Source organism: Falco naumanni, chromosome Z, assembly GCF_017639655.2.
Source record: "Falco naumanni isolate bFalNau1 chromosome Z, bFalNau1.pat, whole genome shotgun sequence".
NCBI lineage: Eukaryota > Metazoa > Chordata > Aves > Falconiformes > Falconidae > Falco > Falco naumanni.
The window spans coordinates 21,296,264-21,320,840 of NC_054080.1; the positions used below are offsets into that span (position 1 = coordinate 21,296,264).

Sequence of the window (24,577 nt, forward strand, 5' to 3'; positions counted from 1 at the left end):
TTTATTAATACTTTACCTTAATTTTAAAGATACAAAAATATTTTACTTAGTTGTAATACAAATGACAACAAAATTAAGAAGTGTGACTTAGTCATGCTTGCTAATATTTGAACCCGAATATGATGAGGAGGATTCTTCTAGCATAATAAGAAAAGTACAAATAGTTTCATTGTTTTACTGAAATTGAGAGAAATAGATGAAAGTAAAGTAAAATGATGTGCATTTACGTGTTTATATACATACATTACATATAGAAGGAATAAGACAAATATCAAATTAATTCTATTCCAATTTTTCTTTCTCCCATATAATTTTAAATGGGGTCATATTTATTGCGTTCTTATAAAAATAAAACTGAAACTTGAAATGGATATGTCTTTCCTTCTCATTATATATTTTTCCATTTTATGCATACAGCTATTTATTTTATATAAATTGACCTCTGTGAGGTTTTGATTGAGCAATTGAAATACTTTTTTCAGCTGTAAAGAATGTAATAGCCTTTATGATCATGAGAGTTGAAAAAGGAAGAGTGGGCTGGAATGTAGGTCACGCCAAACTGCATTTACCGAGGTACCATTGCTGAAAAAGGGTTGCAGCAAGAGAGGTTGCCAAAAACTCTTGCTTTTACTCTGGACTACCAGCGTGCTCTGAAGAAAATGTTCATCTATTTCCACAGCATCTACATCCCACTTCAAAGTAAATTACGAACTACTGGGAGTGTGCATAGTGGGCTGGCAGTCTTGAGACTAAGCTGTAAAAGGTGTTGAAGAAAAGAACCATCTCCTTTTTTGTGTTTGTGCAGGATCTGTTACAGATAGGTCCTAGTCCATGGGGATTAGGTGTTTAGATACTACATAGGTAAGAATAATTTAGGAAGCCTGCATTAGGAAGTGATCGGTAAAGACTTGAGTTAGTAGGGAGACTGTTCACTCTGCTTCAGCAAATGATCTCATTTAGTCATCGAGCCTTGCTGTACAAGTTATGGAAAAAGAACTATGGTTTTGCTCTGAACAATCTGAGAGTAGGGACCAGGTTGTTGTAATACCATTGGACTGCCACTTCCATATTGCCACTTTTGCTACAGTCAATAGCCAAACTATAATTGATCTAGGACAGCAAGAGAGCAGATAAAAGAACGCATTTTCAAACAAACTGGAATTCTGTAACATCTTAGTAATCCTGATAAGCTTTTCCCTATTTACCAGATGTGTTTAGAACTGAAACAGGTGGAATGTAAATTTTTTTTTGTTTTATTTAGAATGGTCAGCTGGAGTGTGTTCGATGGATGGTGAGTGAAACAGAAGCTATTGCAGAGTTAAGTTGCTCAAAAGACCACCCAAGCCTTATTCATTATGCAGGTTGCTATGGCCAGGTATGACTGTCATTTACTTTTTCAAATAGATTACTTACATGCTTATACAAGAATTTCAACTTAAACCATGTTTATAATTTTGTGGCTTTTAATTACTGGTGTTCTTAGTAGTTCAAAGATAGCAAAATATTTTCCCACTTAATCCGTATATTTTTTCAGTATTTTCCTTAAGTTGTTGGGTTTTTTTAAGCCTTAAGTAATGGCTGGGAGATTAGCTGGCATATTAGGCCAGCCTATCAATCCCAAGAACATCAAGGGAGATCAGGTGTTATGAACCCTAAAGGACTGCTAGGACACATCAAATAATCATCAAAAAGATTTGAGATAGTTCACATTCTTTTTCCAGGAGAGAAAAAAATTGGCAAATTATGACTTCAGGAATTCAGTATATTGGCAGTGAAGTGTGGTGAAACTTGAATATCATCTGTCTAGTTCTAGCCAGTAATATTGAGAATTACATATAAAAGTATGTTGTAAATCCATCCTGTTCCACACCTAACTTATCTATAAATCTAATGATGAGAAACCACAGAAGTACAGCATTTAAGCACTTTGCTAATGTCTGGGGAAACATACACCACTTAATCGCACCACATTCTCTTCCCACAAAGTCTGTTTTTTCCTAAGTAGACCTTGCAGTAACCTCTCTTAAAATGACCTTCTCCAGGACCTACTACGCAAGGAATAGCGATCGGTTATTCTTCTCTAATCTCTTTGGCAGATGGGCCACTTTATCACACAGTTTCTTCAATAGACATTAAGGACAAGTTAAGAATACCCACTCTTTTTGTGCTAATGCTTTTTTTCTACTACTTGTTAATAGAGAACAAGCAAAATGTAACCACTAAGAAAACTATCTTTTTCTTTCCTGTAGAAGTGCGGCTGTCCTACGTTCAATGCCGTACGGTTATTGTGGCGTATTTCTGCTGTTAACTGATCCTGTCGAAGCATGATTTTACTGGAGGGGGGAGGTTTGGAAGGCTGTGGAGCTGGAAATCTACCCTTTCTCCTGCTGCTCCCATGGGCACACAGACACCCTTGTTTTCATGCTGTGCAAGACCTCCTTTGCTATTTCTCCACTCACCTACTATGCAGATGTTACAGGTGCAGGTTAGGACCCTGCTGGATGTACTGATAGGTTGTGACCTGCTTTCTGTAGCAAGTTTGGTCTGTAAACCTAGCACTGAATATAGGGAGGTTGGGAGCCAAACCAGAACTGGATTTGAGAAAGGGCGTGTTTGCTACTGGGAAGAAAAAGGTTGGAAGAGGAAGTCTTATGTGAACTTGCATTCATATCTTCAATTGATTAGCCTTATTTTGTCCTGGTCTCTAAAGATAGTTACGCAAACTAAACCCAGTGAAGCTTTGGGGTTTTTTCAGCGAGCTATGCTGTCTACTGCCAGGAAAAGATCTGGCACACTTTATCTAGATTCTTTTCAGAGCAGGACAGCAGCTCTACCAGTTAAGAAACACCAGCTACAGTCAGCCACCCATGAAATTTAAAAATTATATATAAATTGCTGCCAAATTTTCTTAGCTGAATGCCAAAAAAAGCTCACATGTAATGTCAATTATCTTTTTTTTTATAATCCATAAACATCTTGCAAACATGAGGGAATGTTGAGGCTGAAGAGGTGCCAGACTATCTTACCCAACTGTGTTAAAAAGAAAAAACTTTGAGAAATTAAAATGCGTAGTTGGCGCTATGCTCGAAGCTTTAATTTATTTTGCCATTACTTACACGAGAGAGATAATCCATGTAAACACTGGTCTTGGCAGAATTGCAAGAGTAATATTTTTACAGGGAAGACCTGATATTGAATCATTTTCTAAAAGAATCAGTCCATCCATTGTTTCCCCAGGCATTAGACATGTGCACCATATTTTTCTTCCATAATTTCAAATGGGCAGCAAAAGAGAGCTTGTAGCAAAACTCCTATGTTAAAGGTCATCAAATCACAATCATGGCCTGATCCCAAAGACATCTCAACAATATTCTATTTTTCCAGTGAGAGAGGGACCACATAAATTCATCTAATGGAAGAGGAGAAGAGTTTAAAGTGAACTTGTAGCCTGGTCAGCATACTTCCTTAGCAAAAGCTTCTTTAAGCATGGGATCATGCAAGGAGCAACGATGTTTGCTGGCAGGCCTCTCCATGCCAGGAACAAGTCATGGATGCATAGCAGATTGTGTACCAGGCATCTCTGGCACAGCCACCATGTGACAGGAAGGAGACAGTAGTGCAGTCCTAGGTGCACATAGTATGTCCTGACAACAAGCTCCACAGGGCTGTCATTTCTTTCCAACACAGATGCTGTGGTAGCATGGATTGCACAGGTAGAGACAGAGGGTGGGGAATGCCAAGGATCTGCTGCCCCTGAGCTCCAGAGTCTTGGGGGACTTCAGGAAACTAGAGCTACAGCATGATGGAGGACCTGGAAGGGGTTCTGTGTACCACCTGGCAGTGGTGTACTGCTGGAGAGCACAGTGGGGAGGAGTGTGTGACTTCCAGATACACAAGTGCTTAACAGCATACCTTTTTTTTCACCTCAGGATTGTTTGCCTCCCTGTCTAATGTTATTTTGCAAGGACAATGTGCTGCTTTCTCTTACTCCTACTCCTCTACTGTGAAGGGATACTGGGAAGGGCAGCTTTTTTAATTAATGCTGAGTGATGGGGCTAGGGTTAGGTGTAGAGTCAGTACTCTTCACCATGCTAACCCGTCTAACGTCTTTGTTAGTTGTTCTTTCTGCTCCAAAAGCCAGCTGATGGAGCCAAAGTCTGCAGCCTGTCCCAAAACAGAAATTACGTATTGTGGCATTTTCCAGAATCTTTTTATAGGGAGGTTTGAATTATTGTAGGTCTGGAATATGTCAGAGGTATATTAAGCACTGCTACAACGTAGGACCATTGTAGGTCTTAAAATTATCTGATATCCTGAATTATTTGTCAGTATTTGTCCGTTCCTGTAATGTAAGAGATATGTGATTATTTTTCATCATCTTGACCTACTGAATTTTATCATTATCCTTTGTTTTGTCTGAGTAAACTGAGTTGATGTCCATACACCTATTCCTAAGAATACTTTTCTTCCAAATAAAAATGTGTTACTAAAGTAATATATGATATATTGTGAAATATGTTTTCATTTTCCCTAGATGCAAGTGAAGAAAGTAGTTGGTTTCTTCTTTTTTTGTTGGTTTCCTCTTTTTCTTTTTCTTTTTTTTCCCCAAGGATACATTGTCCAAAAAACATAGTCACTTGAGAGAAACAGAAACTGTTTGAGTAGGGCTCTGACTTTGTGCCTGTGATCTGTTGATGCGCAGACTGTCCTAAGTACAGATGATTGCATATAGCCATCCAGGCACTTGATTTCCCTGATGATGAGACAAATGACTAGAAAGCATAATTTGCTCCACACTGATTGTGATCCTAAAATTACAGAACATGCTTAACATTCTGGTGCCTATTATGTTCCAAAGAAATATATGATTTCAAAGCTATAATTATCTTCCAATTCTGCAGAGGAGTTTTGCTAAAATATTTTTCTTTTAATTATTAAAGCATAAGGGCAATTCATAGGAGTAGTGTAATCCTTCTTCACTGCTGTCTAACGCCACAGGCATCTCGAGAAATTGCTCAAAAGTATTTTAAAAGGGATATGCGATCTGAAGTCATATCTCCATGCTGGCTGCCAGCTTTATCAGGCATTCAGCCAAGGAGAAGTAAAAATACATATCACTTCACCCTGTAATAAAAACAAAACTGCTGTTAAAGTGGAAGTATGAAGAAGGTAAGTTCCACACAAACTATCCTTCTGAAGTAGCAGGCAGAGATCCAGGTTCTTGAATGGGCAGAATCATTTGGAAGAGACCTAAAAGTGTCTGAGGACCCATCTCCTTTTCCTTGACGTTAAAATTTCAGGGGTACCTTTAAAAAGAAGTTTATATCCAAGGTTCCTAGGGAGAATTTCCTTTTCTCATTTTTATTCTTTCTTTTTCCTACTGATTACTGCTCACTCAGAGTCCTAGACAGGCTTTCAGTACTGTTTTATCTAGGCCCACTTTATACAGACCCACATATGTAACTGTGGGCAATTATGTATTTATGTATCACTGAAGCTACTGAAGTGCTGCAGGTTAAGTCTGTGCCTCACCAACATTAGAATCTGCAAAGCTCTTTTGAACTAGAGCTCTTAGCCGATATAACACAGGCTAGATACCAAAGGAATATAACAAAAAAATCATGTTTAAATAAAAAGGTTTTAAGCTTTATTTATTCCTTTCAGCTATTCAGATGCAGAAACCGAGAGTACAGTTGTAGACAGCTGTACTTTAATGGACCTCACTTTTTAATGTAGTCTATAGATTTATTCTAGATTTTCAATATGTATCACATTCAGCCGGGCACAGTGAAAATTAATCTGGAGAGGCATGGAAGGGTCCTAGACAGAAGAAGATTTTTCCAAATAAACCTGCTGGGGAAAATAAGAAAAAAAATAATCTTACTATCCATATATAAACTCTCCATTGTTAGAAAAGAATGCCCATATAAATGTGTATTATACCTGCATCTACACACAAAAATCAATTTTAATAACAGTTAAGTTGGCACCTCAGTTTTGGCTTCCAGACTTTCACTTGCAAGTTTTGCTGTCCAGGTCTCCCCATCCTTCCAAACGCGCTGGTCCATTAGTCAATACACTGAGAGCTCAGGACAGAGAGATTTCCAGGTTTTAATTGTGTTGCTTCTCCTCTTGCACAACAGGCCAGAGCTGGGGCGTGATGATAGATTTGAAGAATCTAACTGCTCAGCTCTGTGATCTGCACATACTCCTGTTTTAATTTTCCAGAGAGGCTTGTGAGGTTTCACCAAATCTGACAAGCTGATTTTCAGATTGACATGTAGGCTTTTCTGCTTCATCTCTCCTTTCCAACATACATACATACATACTTTTTAATGTATAATTTCTCAGAATGTGTTACAGTACTTATATTTTTTCCTGTTACTTTTTTTATAAAACAAATAAAGTATTTCACCTTATTTCCTTGAGGAAAACAAAACAAAACAAAACATAACAGAGGCGGGCCTGTGGTACACTGAGTACTACAAAGTTAAGAGACTGAATTATTGGACAGTTTTAGTAACAGGTGAAAGTACCAGTATTCCTCTAGTACACCTAGCTTTTCATTATTTCTTATCTTTTGTGACATCTCTTTTCCCCTTTCCCTAGGAGAAAATCCTTCTGTGGCTTCTTCAATTTATGCAAGAACAAGGGATTTCACTGGATGAAGTTGACCAAGATGGAAATACAGCTGTTCACATAGCTGCTCAACACGGCTATCTAGGATGCATACAGGTAGAATGATAGCTATATCAGAAACCTCTTTACATCAAACTTGAATGACAACAACCATTAAAGTAAATATAGGAGATCTTACAGGTGGGAATAATTATTGATACATTAAAATATACTAGAAGGAAGAAATGTAAACCAGTAGGGCTTAGACTGAAATACTGACAAGCTCTGGGTTTTTAATTTTATTCTCAATTATGCTATTGTTCTTCATATCTTCATATGCTATATGAAGTAACTGTTGTAGAGCAAGAAGAAAGCATTATTATATTGTTTATACATAAGCAGCTGCTAATGTGTATGTTTTTATTTTAGAAAAGGGCAGCCAGTGTGGATATGCATATTCTTCTTACTGTTCTGATATTTTCCTTCTGTTTCTTTTTCCAATGAAAATTTAGCTCTCCAGCTGAGAGGAAGTCTAACAGATAAGTTTCTTCTGTCTTGAAGGATTTCCATCTTGAGTAAACCATCCTTTCCAGACTAGTAAACTTTGGATGTGTCTGTGCTAAATAATGAAACACGATGGTGATTTCTAACTGATTCTCAATGAATCAGCTTGGCCACTGAAAGCAATACATATCTGTTGTATAGAGCTGCTGAAATGGGTAATTTGTCCTGCTGAGAAGGCTTCCACACTACAGTACTTTTGGGAGCCAGATCTGAATAAACCACTTGGGACACCTGTCTACAGTACCAGTGTTCAATGCAGACATACCAAAAAAGCTGTAGGGTTGAGCTGGATAGCTAGGTGAACCGTCACAACTTTGCACGGAATTGCAGATGTGCTCTTTGTCCATCAAAATTACGAGAACCATTAGTCACAGGAGTACATTTCAATATTTGGTGTTGTCAGCACTTTGAGTGAAAGCTGTTTGGAGAAGATATAATAATAAAATTATTCCAGGAGACTGCAGAAAGGAATTTGAGAGACAGATTAGTCCTTGGGGAAGAACAGATAAAAGAATAAATAACCACATGGCAGAAAGGTAAGAAATAGAAATCAACGTGATCAAGTAGAGGAGGAAAACATGTCTAAGAAGGAGCAGTAATTCTCAGAGTCTAAGGATCAGATATGTGTCAGTAAACATGTTAATCCTGTTACCACACATGAACTGATCCACAGAATCTCTTAGGCCACTGCAAATACAGAAGATTTCTATTGATTCAACCCTAAAAGAAATATAGCTAGTCAATTCTCATTAGCTAACCTCATCAGAGACCTAAATATATCTGTGCACACTGTTACATTGAATCTACAGATGCATAGCTGCTGCTGCTGCTGCTGCTTATTATTATTATTATTATTATTATTATTGTTGTTGTTGTTGTTGTTATTGTTGTCTGTTTATATATCTGGACACAGAGAAGACATAGCTCATCAAAGCCAGTTTGAAAGTCTCACACAACAAAAAGTGTAAAACAGGTGACACTGAGCTGAAGGAACAGACTTGAAAAGAACACCGTCAAATAAATTTGGAGGACATGACCATCTCTGCCTTTTCTCATTGACAGGACATGTCAGTCTTTTGAAAATGTCAGGAATGGACCCCGTACAAACTCTTATGAGAATAAAATAAACAAGTCATCACATCCATGCTAGATTGCTGTGATAGTTGGAAAGAAGTGGAAAGAAGAAGAAGAAATGTTAATCATTTACCAGTGGGGAGCACCATTGTGATAGGGGGCGTGCTTAGGGTTTCTAGCTCAGCAGAGCCTCACTAAGGTGTACAATGCATTTGAAGGATAAATGAGTAGATGATTTTGAACAGAGTGGTGACATCTGCAGGCTGATTTAACGGATAAAACTAAACGAAAAAGAGAATAGCTCTGCTTTCCCTGTGAAGAGTGAACCTTAATTAAATGGCTTAGAATTATCAAGATTATTCTGTTGTAGATAAATATACAAATCAACAAGTGTTTTGTGAAGCCATGGGAAATAAATTATGAAAATATCTAATAACAACAAAAATATACAATGGCAGTAATGTCATTTCATTAACACCTCACAGTCTTAAGTGTAGTTCATGTTTTGTTGTGCTGTGAAACAAAATAAGCCCTCCACCCAGTGAGCTTGTAGTCTACTTTAAAACAATGCACAGTGAATAATGTGGTAAAAAGAAAGAAGCAATAAAGGAAGCAGGGAGAGTATAAGCAACAGTACAAAAGATGGAGCGTCAAAGGCTGTCAGTGATTCCTTGGCCATCTTATTCACTGTGTTTATGAGCAAGTGAGACCCCTATCATGTTCCGGACTATAAGATTGCTTTCTGCAGGGTCATAACTCTCCTCCTTTATTTTTTTTTTATTGGCAAATTAAACCAAATTTATTGATATGAGATACAGTGCAAGAATGTTAGTAAGTTTCCTTTCCAGATATATATTTAGCAGACCAGACAAGACCACCATTCCTCTTTGCTGTCAGCTGATGTAGAGGATTCTGTGCCTGCAGTTCTTAGTCATCAAGGCCACTCCAGTCCTCTGTGGCTTACCAGCTCTGCTTGGATAAGTCAGCCAAGAGCTCAGTCACACAACTCCACTTCTGAATGTGTATGTGTATGTGTAATGTTAATGATGCTGTAGGTTTTGGATGCATTATGATTTTGTTCAGAATTTTTTCCAAAGTGCTATGAACTTTGTGTGTCTGAACATTGCTGAGAATATTTAGGTCCTATTCTAGGCTTTCCAGTAAAGCAAATAGTGCATAACACTGATTTTCACAAACAGCTCAGAAAGGGTGAAGGTTTGGTCTCAACCCTTGCTTCAGTTATTGGATGTCCTGAAGTCAGCCTGACAAAACTTATTTTGCCCTTACAACGCCCTGAATTCAAGTCCCAGACATAATTCAAATGTCATACTCACAACCTGGACAGTTCTCCAGCAACACGCTAGGATTCTCCGCTAGTACTGTGAGTAGCACAGGGGTATACATCCAAGTATAAGCCATTGTTTTTCTTAGAAGTCTAAAAGCTGACACATATTTGAGTACCTCTTTAAACTAAAATAGAGGGTAACCAAGCAAGGGCAAATCAATGAGACTTCTTTCAGCATTAAAAAAACCAAACACCACAAACCAACCAGATTGAAAAAGTCATTGTACAGATTTTCTTCTGCAAAAACAGAGTTGTGTCTGTCTGACCTAAAAAAGCTGTTGGAAATTATCTGCCATACCTTTCATATCCAGACATCGCTTGGCTAAGGAATCTGGGCATTGAGACTGCTGCATTGAGCGTTTTAAACTGAGGGATTCTGCTGTGGTCAACCACAAAAGGAGACAGCAAACACTGTAGCAAAGGCAGTTGTAAAGTGAGATTCTAAGGGTATATTGCAATGCCTTGCAGAGATCCCAAGAGCAGCAGATAGCAGACCTGGTAAGCCATTACAGCCCATCACAACCCTCTATAACCTGGTAGGCAATGTGTTCGTGCTACCCTGGACCCTGATGTCATCTAGCACAGATGTCCTTTGAATTGCACTTGCCTGTGTCTTCTTTTTTAGGACTACCATGTCCATGTTCAATAATACATAGAGAGGTGCATATGAATGATTTTATTACTGTGGCTCAGGAGGGAATCAATAGGTGCCTAAATGTAAGTTCTCTTTTCATTTGGTGGTCCCACTCACTGTATGAATACTACAAGTCATGCTTGCTGTAAAACAAATGGACAGAAAACAAATTAATGGAGTAGACCAGCAAGGGGAGAGGAAGGAAGAATATAGTCTTTTTATAGCTCTTCTGAACCACAGCTCAGTCTTCTGTGTTATCCTCGCACCTGAGTGATAGATTTTAGCAGTATGTGGTTTGGGTTCAGGCTGCATACGGACTTCGCAGTGACTGATTTTTAAAAATTATTGGCTTAGATCAACAGTTCCAAGCATTTAATTCAGGCGTGCTTTGAATCCAGCTGTTCTTGTGGATGACCGGAAGTCACAGCAGAGACTTATACTTATGGGTGTCAATGTTTCCTTTTTTGTTTTTACAGACATTGGTTGAGTATGGAGCAAATGTCACCATGCAAAACCATGTGGGAGAGAAACCCTCACAAAGCGCTGAGCGACATGGGCACACCATGTGTTCCCGCTACTTAGTAGTTGTGGAGACATGTATGTCATTGGCCTCGCAGGTTGTCAAGCTAACTAAGCAGCTGAAGGAGTAAGTGTTTCATTGTTATCAGTGATCATTCTTAAAATGATACCCTACTTTGTCTTCTGTTTATTAGCCATGTCTGTTTTCTGCTTCTTGTATATGATACTTTCATCATATTTCTACCTTATTTCTCCACTCTTTCCTGCTCTCAACAATTTGCCCCTTCCCCTTTAGCATAAGTTCAGTTTTTCATCTGTTCTCTTTGTGGCACTTTGCTGTGAGGGTAGGTGAAGGCAGGGGGAGTGGAAAAGGGCATTTATGAAACAATCCGGTCCTTTTTCCCTTTGCATACCTTGGGACCACATCATAATCACAATTTCTGTTCACATAGCATGCTTTTATATGTAGTGACTGGTTCTTCCCAGTTACAGTGCTGGGTGTTGGTGCTGGGAGGAACAGTGGAGATAGTAGCTGGAGGGGGTTTTGAACTTGGAAGGTCACCAAAGCCCACAGTGGCTACTCAGGAAATATCCTGTGTTCTGGTTTTTCTTCATAGGAGCTGTTTTTAATATTTTAGTATAGCTTTTAATAATAAAAATTATGTAAAAAGCCCATTATTTTGAAACATGAATTTATGCAATTGTTTGCTTTTATTGTAGATGCAGCTACCGTGACTTAGTGTGTCAATAGGCTCATAAAATAAGGCTCTTAGAAAGCCTCAGCACCAACCTATTGTTGTTCCAGCTTAGACACATGATCAAGAGCTGGTCAGCTATCATGAGCCATGAAAACGGCTTCTGACAATCGCATGTTTAGAGGAGACCATGTCAGTTTATGCAAGCAGCATCTCTGTAATTGTACTGGGTATCAATTACAAGACTGTTAGCAGGGGAGCTGCAAGGGTGGCCTATGTGAGAACAGGTGAGGCGCTGCCCTTTGCTGGCCACAGCTAGCTCCACTGGCTCTCCAACAGGCCCACTGCAGCGCACAGCTAAGCCCATCAACCAAGTTGGTGGCACCTCTGTGAAAGCATATTTAAGAAGGGGCAGAAAATGCCAGAGAGGAGAGGGGAACAGAAGAGTGACAAACAGAGAGAAGAGCAAGGTCAGAGGACCAGGAAGTACACTGTGGCAGAGCAGGCGCTCCCCAAAGGGACCGTGGCCCATGGAGTAAGCACCCGTGCTGGAACCAGTGTGCCCCTTGAAAGGACTACAGCCCATGGATAAACCAACGCCAGAGCCGGTGCTTCCCCAGATAGACTGCAGCCTGTAAAGGGCCCACACTAGAGCACAGGGAAAAGTGAGAAAGAAGGAACAGCAGAGAGAAACTGCTACACATGAACGCTGACCTGTGCTGCGCATGGGCTCACTGTAAGGACTGGTGTAACCTGCAGCAATGGCCAGAGGGGGAGAGAGGTGTCTGGAGTGAAGCCTGGGAATGGGGGAGAAGAGGGGCCTGGGGTGCAGATGAACCTAGGAGTGAAGCTGAAGCCCTGGAAAGGGAGGGTAGGTATTTTAAATAGGGGGAGGGTGTCTGTCCCTTTATTTTTCCCGAGTACCTGAATCAATAATTAAATATTTATGCTAATTGGCAATGAATTGCATTGAATTCCACAATTTGAGGCTCTTTGCCCATGACAGTTATTGGTAAGTAATCTCCCTGGGTTTGTCTTGACCACAAGCTTTTTTGCCTCTGTTCTTCCTATTTTTTGCCCTCATCCCACTGTGGCATAGGGGCAGTGAGAGTCTGGCTGTGTGGGTGCTTGGCTGCCAGCTGGGACCAACCCATTACAGTGATGCAATTTTTAGTTTCAAACCGGATATCATGAAAATAAGGGTAAAAATTATCTGCATTGTTAATTCACCCTTTTAACTATAGGTATCTATTCTGTAGTGTTTTTACAGCAAAAGGATGTGTAGTAGCAGTCCTTTCTGTCATTACAGAACACCTGTCTGCATTTGAAGTATGCTTATTTTTGTTTGATCCTCTAAGTTTTATATTATAAAGACATTTTCTCTTTGTGATGTCTTCACTCTTCTTTTACATTTAGAATCTCATAAATACAAACAGTGAACTAAGGTTTATTATATTTTTCTGGTTTCATAATTTTACAGTCTGATCCTGTTCACTGGACATTTTAAAGTACCAGATATTTTATAGTTGATTCATTTGCTAAGAAATCCTAAAATATACAAATCAGCTGATATAAAGGGAAAAAACAGAATACAGGTACTTCCTGAGTAGCATGCATTAGTGTCTGACTCATCTCAGTATATAATGAAATTAATTTTTCCCCATAACTTCGCAGAAAAAAACTGCACACATCAGGAAGCAGAAATTGCAGCCAGATTCTCCATGTCTGTTCTCTTCAGTGCATACCCTGTGCTTGGTGTGTTACCTCTCACAGAAAAGAAAGATTTGTGTTGGTCTGCAGGCTGTTTACCCCCACAGAAATAGTCTAGTTCTGACTTTCCTGACAAAAGCATTAGCACTTCCCCAAGTTTCCCCTTTGTCATCTCACAGACTGCTTACATAGGAAGTCATTTAAACGATTCTTATCTGGCCCCTGGTGGGTTCCTTTGCTTGTCTCAGCTGGAGTTAAATCTGCTTCCCTTCAGCAGCCTGTTTTTTCAGGCTTCAGATTTAGCTCCAGTAAGCACAGCAGCAGCTTTTTCTTCCTCTTCCACAAAGAGATGTGAGTCTCTTGTGCAACCCTGTTGCTGTCTACTGAGGCAATTAAATATTCTATTTTCTGCTTGAAAAAGCAGCTTCTGCATGGCTCTTTGGGCTTCCAGCCTCAGGCTGTGAGTAGCTCCGGTAGAAGCAGTAGACCATGTTCTGAGGCCCATGCTCAGAAGCTACAGGGGATGATGGAAGAAGACTCTTGCCCTTTTAAGCAGGCCCATCCTGCATAAAAATCCAAGCGTGGTACAAAGTAGCAGGAGAATTCATTTGCTACAGCACCTCTGAAGATCCTGAAAGCACCACATGGCAACAGATGGAAGTCCAGTCTACCAACCAAGTCACTTCAAACTGCTGTTGCATTGGAATAGCTCCAACTTGGGCAGCTGAGATGGCTTTTCTGCATTCTCTCCACATACTTCTGCTGCTGTTAATGGACATTGTTCTAGAGACAAAGGAGTTATGATTGTATCATGACTTGAATGGTCAGTATCAACACAGAAGGCCCTTATATGCTTCACAGCCTTCCCTCAGCTGCTGTAAATATGAGCTGATCAGGCAATCTTCTTTTACTCAGGGTGCCTTATTAGCCAGGGGTGAAAGCCCCTCTCTGATAACACTGTATGTCCGCAGCCACAGAAAGAGTGGAATGGCTGATATTGTGCAAGAACAGCACTGTCTGAGACTAGCACCTAGCACGACCTGTCTTCAAAGGTCCTAAACCAAAGAAGGAAGTACTGTCTTTCATTCTCTTCTTCTTAGCTCTTCCAGTCATCAAGGCAACAGAGAACAGTTTTAGAGAGAAGTTATCCCAGTCCATCACACTCTTGGGAGCAATCCCTGAAAGAAGGCACAATACTGAAGCAATAAAATCCCATTTTGCTGCAGTCTTCACATCTTTCAGCTCTTTGATCCAAAGCAGCTGACAAACACAGAGGAGTATAGCAAAACCTTCTGAGTAGGCTCAGAGAGAAAAGCCTTTATATTGGAAAGAAAGAAATAAGTAGTAACTACAAATGTTCCATCAAATCTTCACAAGTGGATTAACAGAGACTTTTCCCCAAAACAGGGAAGGAACCAAGCAATTATTTCAATAAGTAAAAAGAAAAGTGGCCCACAAATACTTCTGTTACTGGCTTCGAAACTAAAGCTTTGGCTTGCATCTCTTGCTAATTATAGAAGTTTGGTCAGTCCACTAGGACTTTCTGAACTAAACTAAATGCTTAGGACAGTCACAAAAGTCTATACAAAATATTGGCTTTCATTTTATTTCCAGAGGTCTCCATAGGTCTTACAGTCTTAGTTACTCCCTCACTGATTTCATCTTCCTAAAAAAACCTTAGTTGCCAGTGTAGAAAATGCCTACCTGCACAAATACATGGTTTCTAACACTGATGACACTAGTAGTAATTCCTTGTATTGTTTGGGCTTTCCTGGCCTGAAGAGACCAAGTCAGAACTAATGACATAAAATTAATGCTTCCCTAGATGACTTTTACAATGCTGCTTGATGACAGACTTTTCTACCTGCATTCCCAAAGGGTTGACTGTCCTATGTTTATGGACCTGAATGTGCCAAGTGATTAATGGAGACACTTATTGATCCTTTTGATACACTATCAAAAGCAAGGCAAGGCAAAGATCAAAGCAAACCATGAGTCAAAAGACGAAGATGAGAAAGTACTTTAATATCCTCTGTTACATCCACCACTTTTCTGTGTTCTGTTACAAAAATCCATGATTTTCCTGAAACTTCATACGAATAGCTGTAAGATTAGGTGAATAAAAAATTATTGTTGTAGTATGGTAAGGTGTGTACAAGTTTCTGGTTAGTTTGTTGGTTGAGGCTGGGTTGTTGTGTGGTTTTTTTTGTGGTAGTAAGTGTTATATAGACATACCGTAAGAAACCCAGTATACACTTTACAATGTTCATCTCTTTTTCACTTAGTTAAGCTGTTTTATTTTCTGCTTTGTAGTGTGGCCATTCTTGTTTTATTTGAAACAAAACAGAAAAGTAAGGCAACATACTATGAAAGATACTTCAGCAGAGTCCAGTGTCTTAGCCTGTTGCCCGTTCAGTTAATGAGCTCCTTGATTTCATTAGGAGGTAGCTGGGGTCCACAATTTCTAAGTAGACACAGAAGAGTCCTTACATATTACTTACTGGTAACATCGTCTAAGCTAAGACCCTCAGCACTGGGGCATTAAATATCATAAATAAGTGGACCCTCTTACCCCTGAAGCTACAGTGATCTAGTTTCCTAAATCAGTCTGGGTTTAATACTTTAAAAATATTGCTGTTCCACGAAGTTGTGATCCCTTGTTTTCAATTTTATTTTAGATATATATATCTTTTATAGATATATATCTAGTTATATGTCTTCAGGGATAGTGCTGGCAAGATGCATGGATTTCTGTGAGCTATTTACTAACTAGTTAAACTGTGAAAATGGAGGAAACTTTAATTCTTTTAGCACAATAAAATGTTTAAGTGGTATGAGAACATTAACTCAGTAGAAGAGGTGTCAGAAATTTCCATTAAACCTAAAAGCGTAGGAAGCTGTTAGCTACATTATTTAGATATTTAGAAATAGAAGTTGAAGGAAGCATAAAAGGCAAATAAAACAGATAAATTGCATCACAGTCTAATCTCAAATGAAAATTTCCCTGGCTCTTAAAAGAGAGTATCTGGGGAGTTGCAATATAAGCCAATGTTGACAGATGGTAGGAGTAATTTTAAAATAGTCTAAGGCAGTGTGTAGGCAAGAGGAAAGAAGATGGAAAATTAAAGGAAGAAAGGATGTACATAAAGCATGGTTGTGTTGTAAAACGTGATAGCAAGGCAATATGTTGAGATCCCACCTTTATTTCTGTAGCACTTTTTAGATCCACTCTGATACGTTGAAAGTAAAACATTTGTTTTCTGCCAGCCCTGCAAATACAGCCCCTAGTCTAAAAAGTCGTCTGGATTCTTTCTGGCTTTGACATTGCCAGTTATAAAGACTGCATTTGGAACTCAGCTAACTCGTCTCTGATGGCATGCGAGCTAGGAAAGAGTCCAGCTCACTGGTGGAGAACTGTATTAGATCTGCAGATCCAACAAGAATAAAAGTACTAAAACTATGTTACTTCTGCAGGAACAGAAACAGAGCCTGAGAGAACCAGATAAAAAGCCATTTTCACATGGTCATTTTGTCAGGGAATAAAACTAAATGTACCATTTGTAATCTAGGTGAAAGACAGTATAGCTGTACATCTCTTGTGTTCTGGTAGTTTCCCGACAATTCTGTCTGTGCAGTGTTTAAAGGCACTGGAACTTACAGGGCACTAAACAAAATTGAATGCTATCTGTGGTGGTCGACAAGCTAAAGGGATGTTTTGATGTTAGAATGGAAGGTCTCAATTGGATGGGAGCAGGGAGAGGTAGAAGAACTCTTTGTGGAAAATTGATCCATTCCTTTGTTTTCATAGAACTGCTTGAAGGTTTGCAGGTTGTCTGGTTCAACTGAGTCCTTTCTATGGAAATAAGTATGAGGCAGGAGAACAGAGATTGTGGTTACAGTTCTATGGTAAATGGAGTTTCTGGTATGGATGTCACTTCGTATTACTAATGATATATATCTACTATTACAATTTTTTTAAACACTGGTCTCTAAAGTTATTTACAAAGCAGTGTGGATCACAGCACCACACAAAGTGATAGACTGCAGTAGGTACAGCACTACTGAGTATAAGGTCGGTGCAGAGCACAGGTAGGACTTTTGGTAAGGTTGGGCAGCAAGCAGGTGTAGTTTTTTCTACTCCCCTGAATACACAGAGGTCGTACTTAGCTCCATCCTGCAGCTGAAGAAGATTGGACCAGCCCTTCCCGGTGGGCAAAGGCTCCTCTGAGTTCATTTGCGGATAGAAAAGGAGAGAGCAGTTGTCTGAGCTTAGCTGAGTAAAAGCCATCCACTAAATGTAAGTGACTTCTTAACCTGGCCCTTTCCTCTTCCTTTACACAAACGGGTAAGAACCAAGTGTCCCTAAGTTTGCTGTGCCATATATTTGTTTCCTGACTATTATTTTCTTGTGGATCACTCGGTTCCAATTAACAGCTGCATATGGTCCCACACTTGTCCTTATGTAAAGTATAATCTCAAGACAAGTGTCTCTCAATTGGTCTTGTACAGTGGTCACACAATGTCCGCAAGTACAAACTCTCTGTTACTATTTATAATTTCTCTTTTTATTTCTTTACTTTGTAAAGTATAGGTGAAGAGGACTTCTTTCTGAATACAAGGCTGAACGGGTAGTGTCAGTTATCGCACAGCTTACTAATGCTGACAGTTTTACAGTTCAAGGTAAACAGTCTTACATTTTCCTGCAGGCAGACAGTGGAACGTGTGACATTACAGAACCAACTCCAGCAGCTTTTAGAAGCCCAGCGGTCAGAGGGCAAGTCACTGCCCACGTCCCCAAGGTAAGGTGCCTGGAATTGTGCAGCAGCCTGGATTTACACAGTTTTGTGGCATATCAGTTATCAAGAGAATCTGTGACCTATGTAAATAGTAGATGTGTTCTGTAAACTAAATATGGGGTTTTACCTCAATGGGCCTGGAGCTGGATTTCTAGAATTTGACAGTGTGTGATGTTGTATACATATGAGAAATTTTGAGTATGAAGTGAATAGTCCCTGTTTCCCAGCAGAGTGAAAATCAGATTTACAGTGGAATAAAATGTATTTTGTATTAGATGAATAGCAAAGGATCCTAGACACCCCTAGGAAAGTTGTAAAGTTTGAGCTTGTGGTGTTCCACTGTACATTATTGCCAGCCATAATTCAAAAAGCCAGTTACCAAAAACAAAACCTGATTTCATATTAATGAGACTCCTTACACTCATTAAATCTTTTGGCTGCAGTAGCTTGTATAAAATGTCAAAACTCCAGAAATTTTATATATTGTTTACATATCCTGTCAGAAGTCCTAGAAATAGACACAAACTGAGTACCATTAAAGAGGAGGAAGGTAAAGGCATAGGACTGGATCTGGAGTCTGCTAACATATCTCTCTGACTTCTGCCATGGACTTCCAGCGTGATGCATGGAAGTGAAGCAAGCACACGACTTCTCTCCGATAGCAATCTGAAGAAGACTTTGAAGAGAATTAAGTTACTGACATGCAAATAGGACTTGATTTATCATTCTGTTCTATATCTATATCTTCTATTTGAGTTCCTCTCTGGAAGACATATACAGCACTTCTTCCTGTTACAGAGTTGTTAGGGAGCTACTTAGATGTTAAAATATAAAGCCAGCGTAAGAGCTTCTGCAGTCATTGATGGTCAGAGCTTTGGGTCATCAAGCATGAACTCAGGATCAGTGACTGCTTTTTTTCCATTCTCAAAGAATCTCAAGTGCTTTTCTGGACAAGTGCTGCATATCTCTGAATTTCTGAGTCTGTGTTTTAGACAAGTGCAAATAGTTGCAAAAGTAGATGACAAAGGCATTGGGAGTGGAAATGCATTTGTGTAAAGGAACATCAGCTAGGAAAGGACTGTAAACTCCAGACTCCTGCTGAAGTAGAAAACCACACTGGAAAGAGTTGTCTTGTTGGTTTTTTTAGAATCATGATCTTTGTCTTCCCTGCCTACCAGCTCAACAGGGACAATGGGAGCAAACACGGTCTTCCAGCTCATTTGGTTTCTGTGATTTTTGCTGACTGGTCTTTCCAAGTGGTCTCGCATCTGAGTCCTGTTGAACACCAGGACTGTTTTTCTTTCAGTATTAGATAAGATCAGGTGAGAGCAGATCTCTCATCATTCATTATTCCTGTTAAAGGGTAAGTTTCAATATCTTTTTAGCCAAATAAGCAAGTCTGAAAACGATGACTATTTTATTTCATAGTTGGTTACTACTTTTCCTTCTAGCTAAAACTCACTGTGGATATTATCATGATCCAAGGAACCAGTAGCAGATCTAAAAGAACCTATCCCATTTACTAGGAATGTCTATTGTAGATACGTGCATATTCTTCAGTGTCTGTTTCACTTTGCCACAGGAGAAAAAGTGCAAAATTAGTTGAAGATAAGGTAGCCAGTATAGGTGTGTGAATTTTGTACACTGTGAGAACTATAGACTCATCAGAGTAGAAGTTGCTTGTCAAGAAAGAAATAAAATACATTAATTCAGTGCTTCACACCAACCTTAATTTTGTCACCTTACCCTTGCTTAGAGGAAAGGTGGTTTAAAATAAGAATGTGGAGTATTATGAGCTTTGGCATATGTCATGGGGAAAGAACTGGCCTCTGTAATTTATGTTCTTTGCAAATCAGACTTACCTGAGATTGCGTTTTCCTTGATATATAACATTTGGAGTTCTAAATTTGATTTATTATTGTAATAGTATTTAAATAAATTCATGTCACCTTTCTCATGCTTTTCAGTATTTCGTATCTGAAAAGGCTTTGAGTGCAAATGGCCCTGACTTTTTATGAGGTCTTATAAGACTATTATTAATACCAGATGAAGTTTAGATTTATGAAATCATTGCTATGCAGACAGATGGTGCTTTCACAGTATTTAGAATAAGCTACTTTTTTATCATGATGTGACTTGGATAGTAGGCATTTGGCCTTGAGGGTTTTTTTTTTTTTGCCTTTTAAGATATGTCAACTCCTACAAATAGGAAACAGTAGTTTCTTTAAAGTTTCCCTCAGAAAGTCATCTTTGGCATTGAAATAACCATTCCAAGTTTTGATTTTAAGGAATTTTGTTTGTAAGAGAAAGTGAAGAGACTCAGATCCTAATTAGGAGTGGAAGCAGGGTTACATCCTCCTCTGTGTAATCTTCACTGTGGCATCATGGTAATGAATTCCATGTGAGTAGCGATGAAGAGGATAAGTAACAATAAGCTGAGACAGACACATACACTGGAAATGGCAGTTTCACATTTTATATGTGCATTAATTTGGCTATGGTATTTCCTCCTCTTTTTTTTTTTCTTTTTTCTTTTTTTTTTTTTTAAGCTTGCCATCATCTCCTGCTTCTGGCAAACCCCAGTGGAAACCATCTGAAGCAGATGAACTGTCTCCACCAAAAAGTAAATTGAACACCCAAGATGGGATTCAGATTCTTGGCAGCTTGGGAACTTCTAGTCGCAGTCGAGCCAAGATAAAAGATGAGGACTCAGATAAAATCTTGCGCCAGTTGCTGGGGAAGGAAATCTCTGAAAATGTCTGTATGCAGGAAAAGCTGACTTTGGAATTTCAGGATGCTCATGCATCCTCCAAGAACGTGAAGAAGATTTTGCCAGAGAAAAGGGAGCTGAAGTTAGCTAGACTGAGACAACTAATGCAGAGGTCACTCAGCGAGTCTGACACAGACTCAGCTAATTCTGAGGACCACAAGAACACCTCTGTGAAAAGAACTGACAAACCAAGACCTCAGCCCATAGTGGAGAGTGTTGAAAGCGCAGAGAGTTTGCACCTGATGATTAAGAAACACACTTCTGCAGCAGGGCGCCGCTTCCCTTTTGGTATCAGGGCCTCTAAGTCCGTGGATGGCCACAGTCCGTCCCCTACTTCAGAGAGCAGTGATCCAGATAATGAAGCCCCGTATCAGTCTGGTAGTGTACCTCAGAGCCAATTTTGTGGAGACAACTCTCCATCCAGCATGGACAGCGCCACTGCTCAAAAGGTTGCCACCAGCCCTAAGAGTGCTCTCAAGTCTCCGTCTTCAAAGCGCAGAACCTCCCAAAATCTGAAACTCCGAGTGACTTTCGAGGAGCCTGTGGTGCAGGTGGAGCTAGCAGAGTCAGAACTGAATGAGGAAAAGGATAAAGACCAAAGCAAAGGACTCATTCGGGCTCCCCCCAGCTCTGGGGAGCCGGTGGGGGACCAGCTGAAAAGGCCGTTTGGAACCTTTCGGTCCATAATGGAGACGCTGAGTGGCAACCAAAATAACAACAACAACTGTCAAACAGCAAACCTGATCAAAACCTCATCAACGCTGCCTTTTACCTCATTAGGAAGGAAGACAGCAGACAGCAAGGGAAATCCAGCAGCTCTTACAAAAGGAAGAAACAAGCCAGTGAGTGCACTGAAAGGAGGAAGGGAATTTTTTTTTCTCTTCTCTCTTTAAGTAATAAGTTTGACAGCTGCTTTTTCCTGCCTTTCTGTAGCAGAAGGATGCACACCAATACTTTACTCTGTTTGACCTATAGAAAGCCCATCCAGTGTTTTAATTTTGGAAGGCTTTTCCAAGGACTGGCAGATATTGCTTGGGTACAGAGCCTTTACTCTTAGTGCCCGTGGTTCACATGTTCTGTGTTGAAAGCTTTCCACAGAGACATGACTCACCTGAAAATTATGTTTGATGTTGCTCTGCATGACAAGTCATACAATGAGAATGTCACACTTGAGTCCATGGGATTTCTGAAGAGTAAATAACTGAAGGACTGGCCTTGTCCTGTCCTAGAGCCAAGACCGATGAGGCCAACAGGATAAAAATAAGTGATAGAATATAAAGAAAAAATAGCAGGAATGGTCCTTCCTGCTTCTGTGGGAGCTACAGCCATCCCCTAGGTGTTGAAGCTGTCACTACCCAGCCTTCTTTTTACCCACCCTCTCCTTATAGCACAGAGTCTTCTCATGCCAGATCATATGGTGGGTCTGTAGCAAAATGTACTGGACCTAGATAATCCCCTCACTGCAGTCAACACAGTGCCCTTTCTGGGATCCCAACAGAAAGAGGGTGTCTCCAGTTAGGAGGCTGGCTGTCTTGTTCAAAAGAAAGGGGAAAATACTTTGACCAAATGTATCTTCCAAGAGAAAGGAAGAGGTATTGCATGAAAGAGGCAGAATTAGGAAATACTGTGAGCACAGTGTGTTTGTGGAACAGAGAGACGTGCGAGCATCTGGAGATACAATAAAGAGTTGAGTGAGAAGGAATGGTAGATGATTTAATCCACTGTGAAAGACAGGATGGGAGGGAAGGGGTGGATGGAAAGACATGAGGCAAAAGAATAATTTCAAGATGAAAAAAAAGAACATAAAGCCAGCCAAGAGGAGGAGGAGGAACAGTGAATTATATACTGTAAAAAGTATGACAAGGTAATGGGAGAAAAACGCAGGAAAATCTTAGGCACAGAGGAGGCAAAATTAGTATGGAAAAGAAACAGTGGAAAGAGAGAGCTGGAAAACACTGAGCAGGCCATGTTAATGGGTACTGCTGGAGCAGTAGTGCTATAGCAGAATGTGAAATGAAATAAAAAATCCAAAGGAGACCTAATAGGATAAATTGAAGTGGGACTACATTTGTTAAAGTCTACTCAGAATCACAGTATGAACTACTGATTTGGGCTTTTAAAGACATACACCATCTAGTTGAACAGCCAATTTAACATAGAAGTATTTTCGTTACACGACGGCAATTTTTTTTCAAGAGTGGTTGAGATTTTATAGTGACAGAGGAAAAGACAGTCTGTCTTCAAAGATGTTCTGAGAGATTGCAAGGTCACAAGCATTTTTCATAGTTCTCTAAGAAATCTAAAGAGTTTGATGAGGTAATTATAACAGTATTGATGCTTGCGCTGTAAAATGCATGTTGCCTGTGAAAAGGCCATGTTTGCATGTCATAGTTGCCAACATCGAAGCAGTGGGAAGAATATATTTTCATACCAACACAAAGGACCATGGCGCACATCTTAAAGGGGTAACAGATTCAGCCTCATTTACTAACTGAAAAAGAAATCTGTTAAAATGTTGTGGCTATTTGACTGCATGTTTTGGTAGACATCCATTACGCATGTGGTAACCTCAGTGCATGTTTTTAACTGATATTGATGTTGTACTTCCTTAGGGTCCTCACTTCAGCTACACCAGTCTTTCCTCTAGCATGCTGAATGAAGAACTTCTGTGTAACTATGCTTGGTATGTGCATATGCATGTTGATGTTTAGCACCTCAGTTGCTTTTTTTTCTCAAATTGCCTGTGTCTGCTAGTGTTATTCATAACTGAAATACTGGAATTGGTTGATGCACAAGACAGGAAATAGATGAACAAATGAACATCTAAATTCCTAGAAAAGCAGAAATTTGTGATGGATTTCTGTTGATGTCACCATTGAACTGGCTACAGGCTTTCATATCCAAGCAAGTATAGAAAGTATTCATACTCGTAAATCCACCAGGGAGTATAGTGCACTTTGGCTGAGTATTCAGCCTCTGTTGAATGAAAGTCAAGTACCAGATGAGAATGGAAATTAAATTTCCTCTCCTGAGGAGAGCAAAAAGACCAGAGTTCGTATCTAAATGGGGAGTACAGACAACATGAGGCAGAATGCTGTACTGTAAGTCTAGTGCTGTCCTGTTTTCACACATTTTTCTTACTCTCTCTCAGACTTTGAAGTTAAATCTGTCTTTTAAAACTCTGGTAAATTTGACTGTGTTCAAACTCCTTAATTTAGATGTGGTTCATCAAGAGTATTCAGTCAGATAGAGACCAGTCCCTCAAGGTCCATAAAGACATGTTGGAAAAAACATCATTTGATAATATGTGGGGTTTTTTTAAGAAAATGCTTTGTTAAAAGTACCTGTCATTTTTATCAACTCTTAACACTCACTAATTCTTGTGATGATATTTTTTTCTGTTACGCTGAGATGTAGATGCTTTAATTAGGCCTGGAAATGATTGCTATTCACACCAAAATTATAGATACAAAGGTACTTCTGGGAAATTGTAAATTAGTCATTCTGCAGTTCGGGAACCTAAATTACTTTTAAGTTAACCTTTTCTAAATGTGTAATAATTTTTATTTTTTTTTGCTTGTTTTCTAATGCCAGGCACTTCCCATGCTTAAAAACTCCTATTTCCGTGGTGGAAATGGGAATTTTGTTCTGAAGTCATTGCCACAGTATATGTGAAACCAGGAGCAGAACTTTAAGGTTTCCAGGCGGTTTCATTTGCTTCTGAAAGCAAAGAGAGAAATTCTAGTACGGAAACTGACCTCACAGCAGCAGTTTGAGGGAGCATCAGTGGGCAGCCTCCAGTCAAAGCACCCGTCTGCCTGTCCAGACTCTGGAGTAATACAAACCCATTGA

General features: G+C 39.5%; 1 protein-coding gene across 3 annotated transcripts in view; it reads left to right on the plus strand.

Moving 5' to 3' along the window:
* LOC121081382 (synuclein alpha interacting protein) overlaps window positions 1-24,577 on the plus strand; it is a 94,747-nt gene that overhangs the window by 62,784 nt on the left and 7,386 nt on the right. For 2 of the 3 annotated variants that reach the window (XM_040580374.1, XM_040580373.1), the window contains exons 6-11: window positions 1,262-1,375; window positions 6,610-6,735; window positions 10,712-10,881; window positions 17,866-17,958; window positions 20,505-21,567; window positions 23,338-23,408. In XM_040580374.1, coding sequence (XP_040436308.1) covers window positions 1,262-1,375; window positions 6,610-6,735; window positions 10,712-10,881; window positions 17,866-17,958; window positions 20,505-21,567; window positions 23,338-23,408 — 1,637 coding nt within the window. The remainder of the gene's footprint in view (window positions 1-1,261; window positions 1,376-6,609; window positions 6,736-10,711; window positions 10,882-17,865; window positions 17,959-20,504; window positions 21,568-23,337; window positions 23,409-24,577) is intronic. The other variant, XM_040580375.1, reaches the window with a different exon arrangement.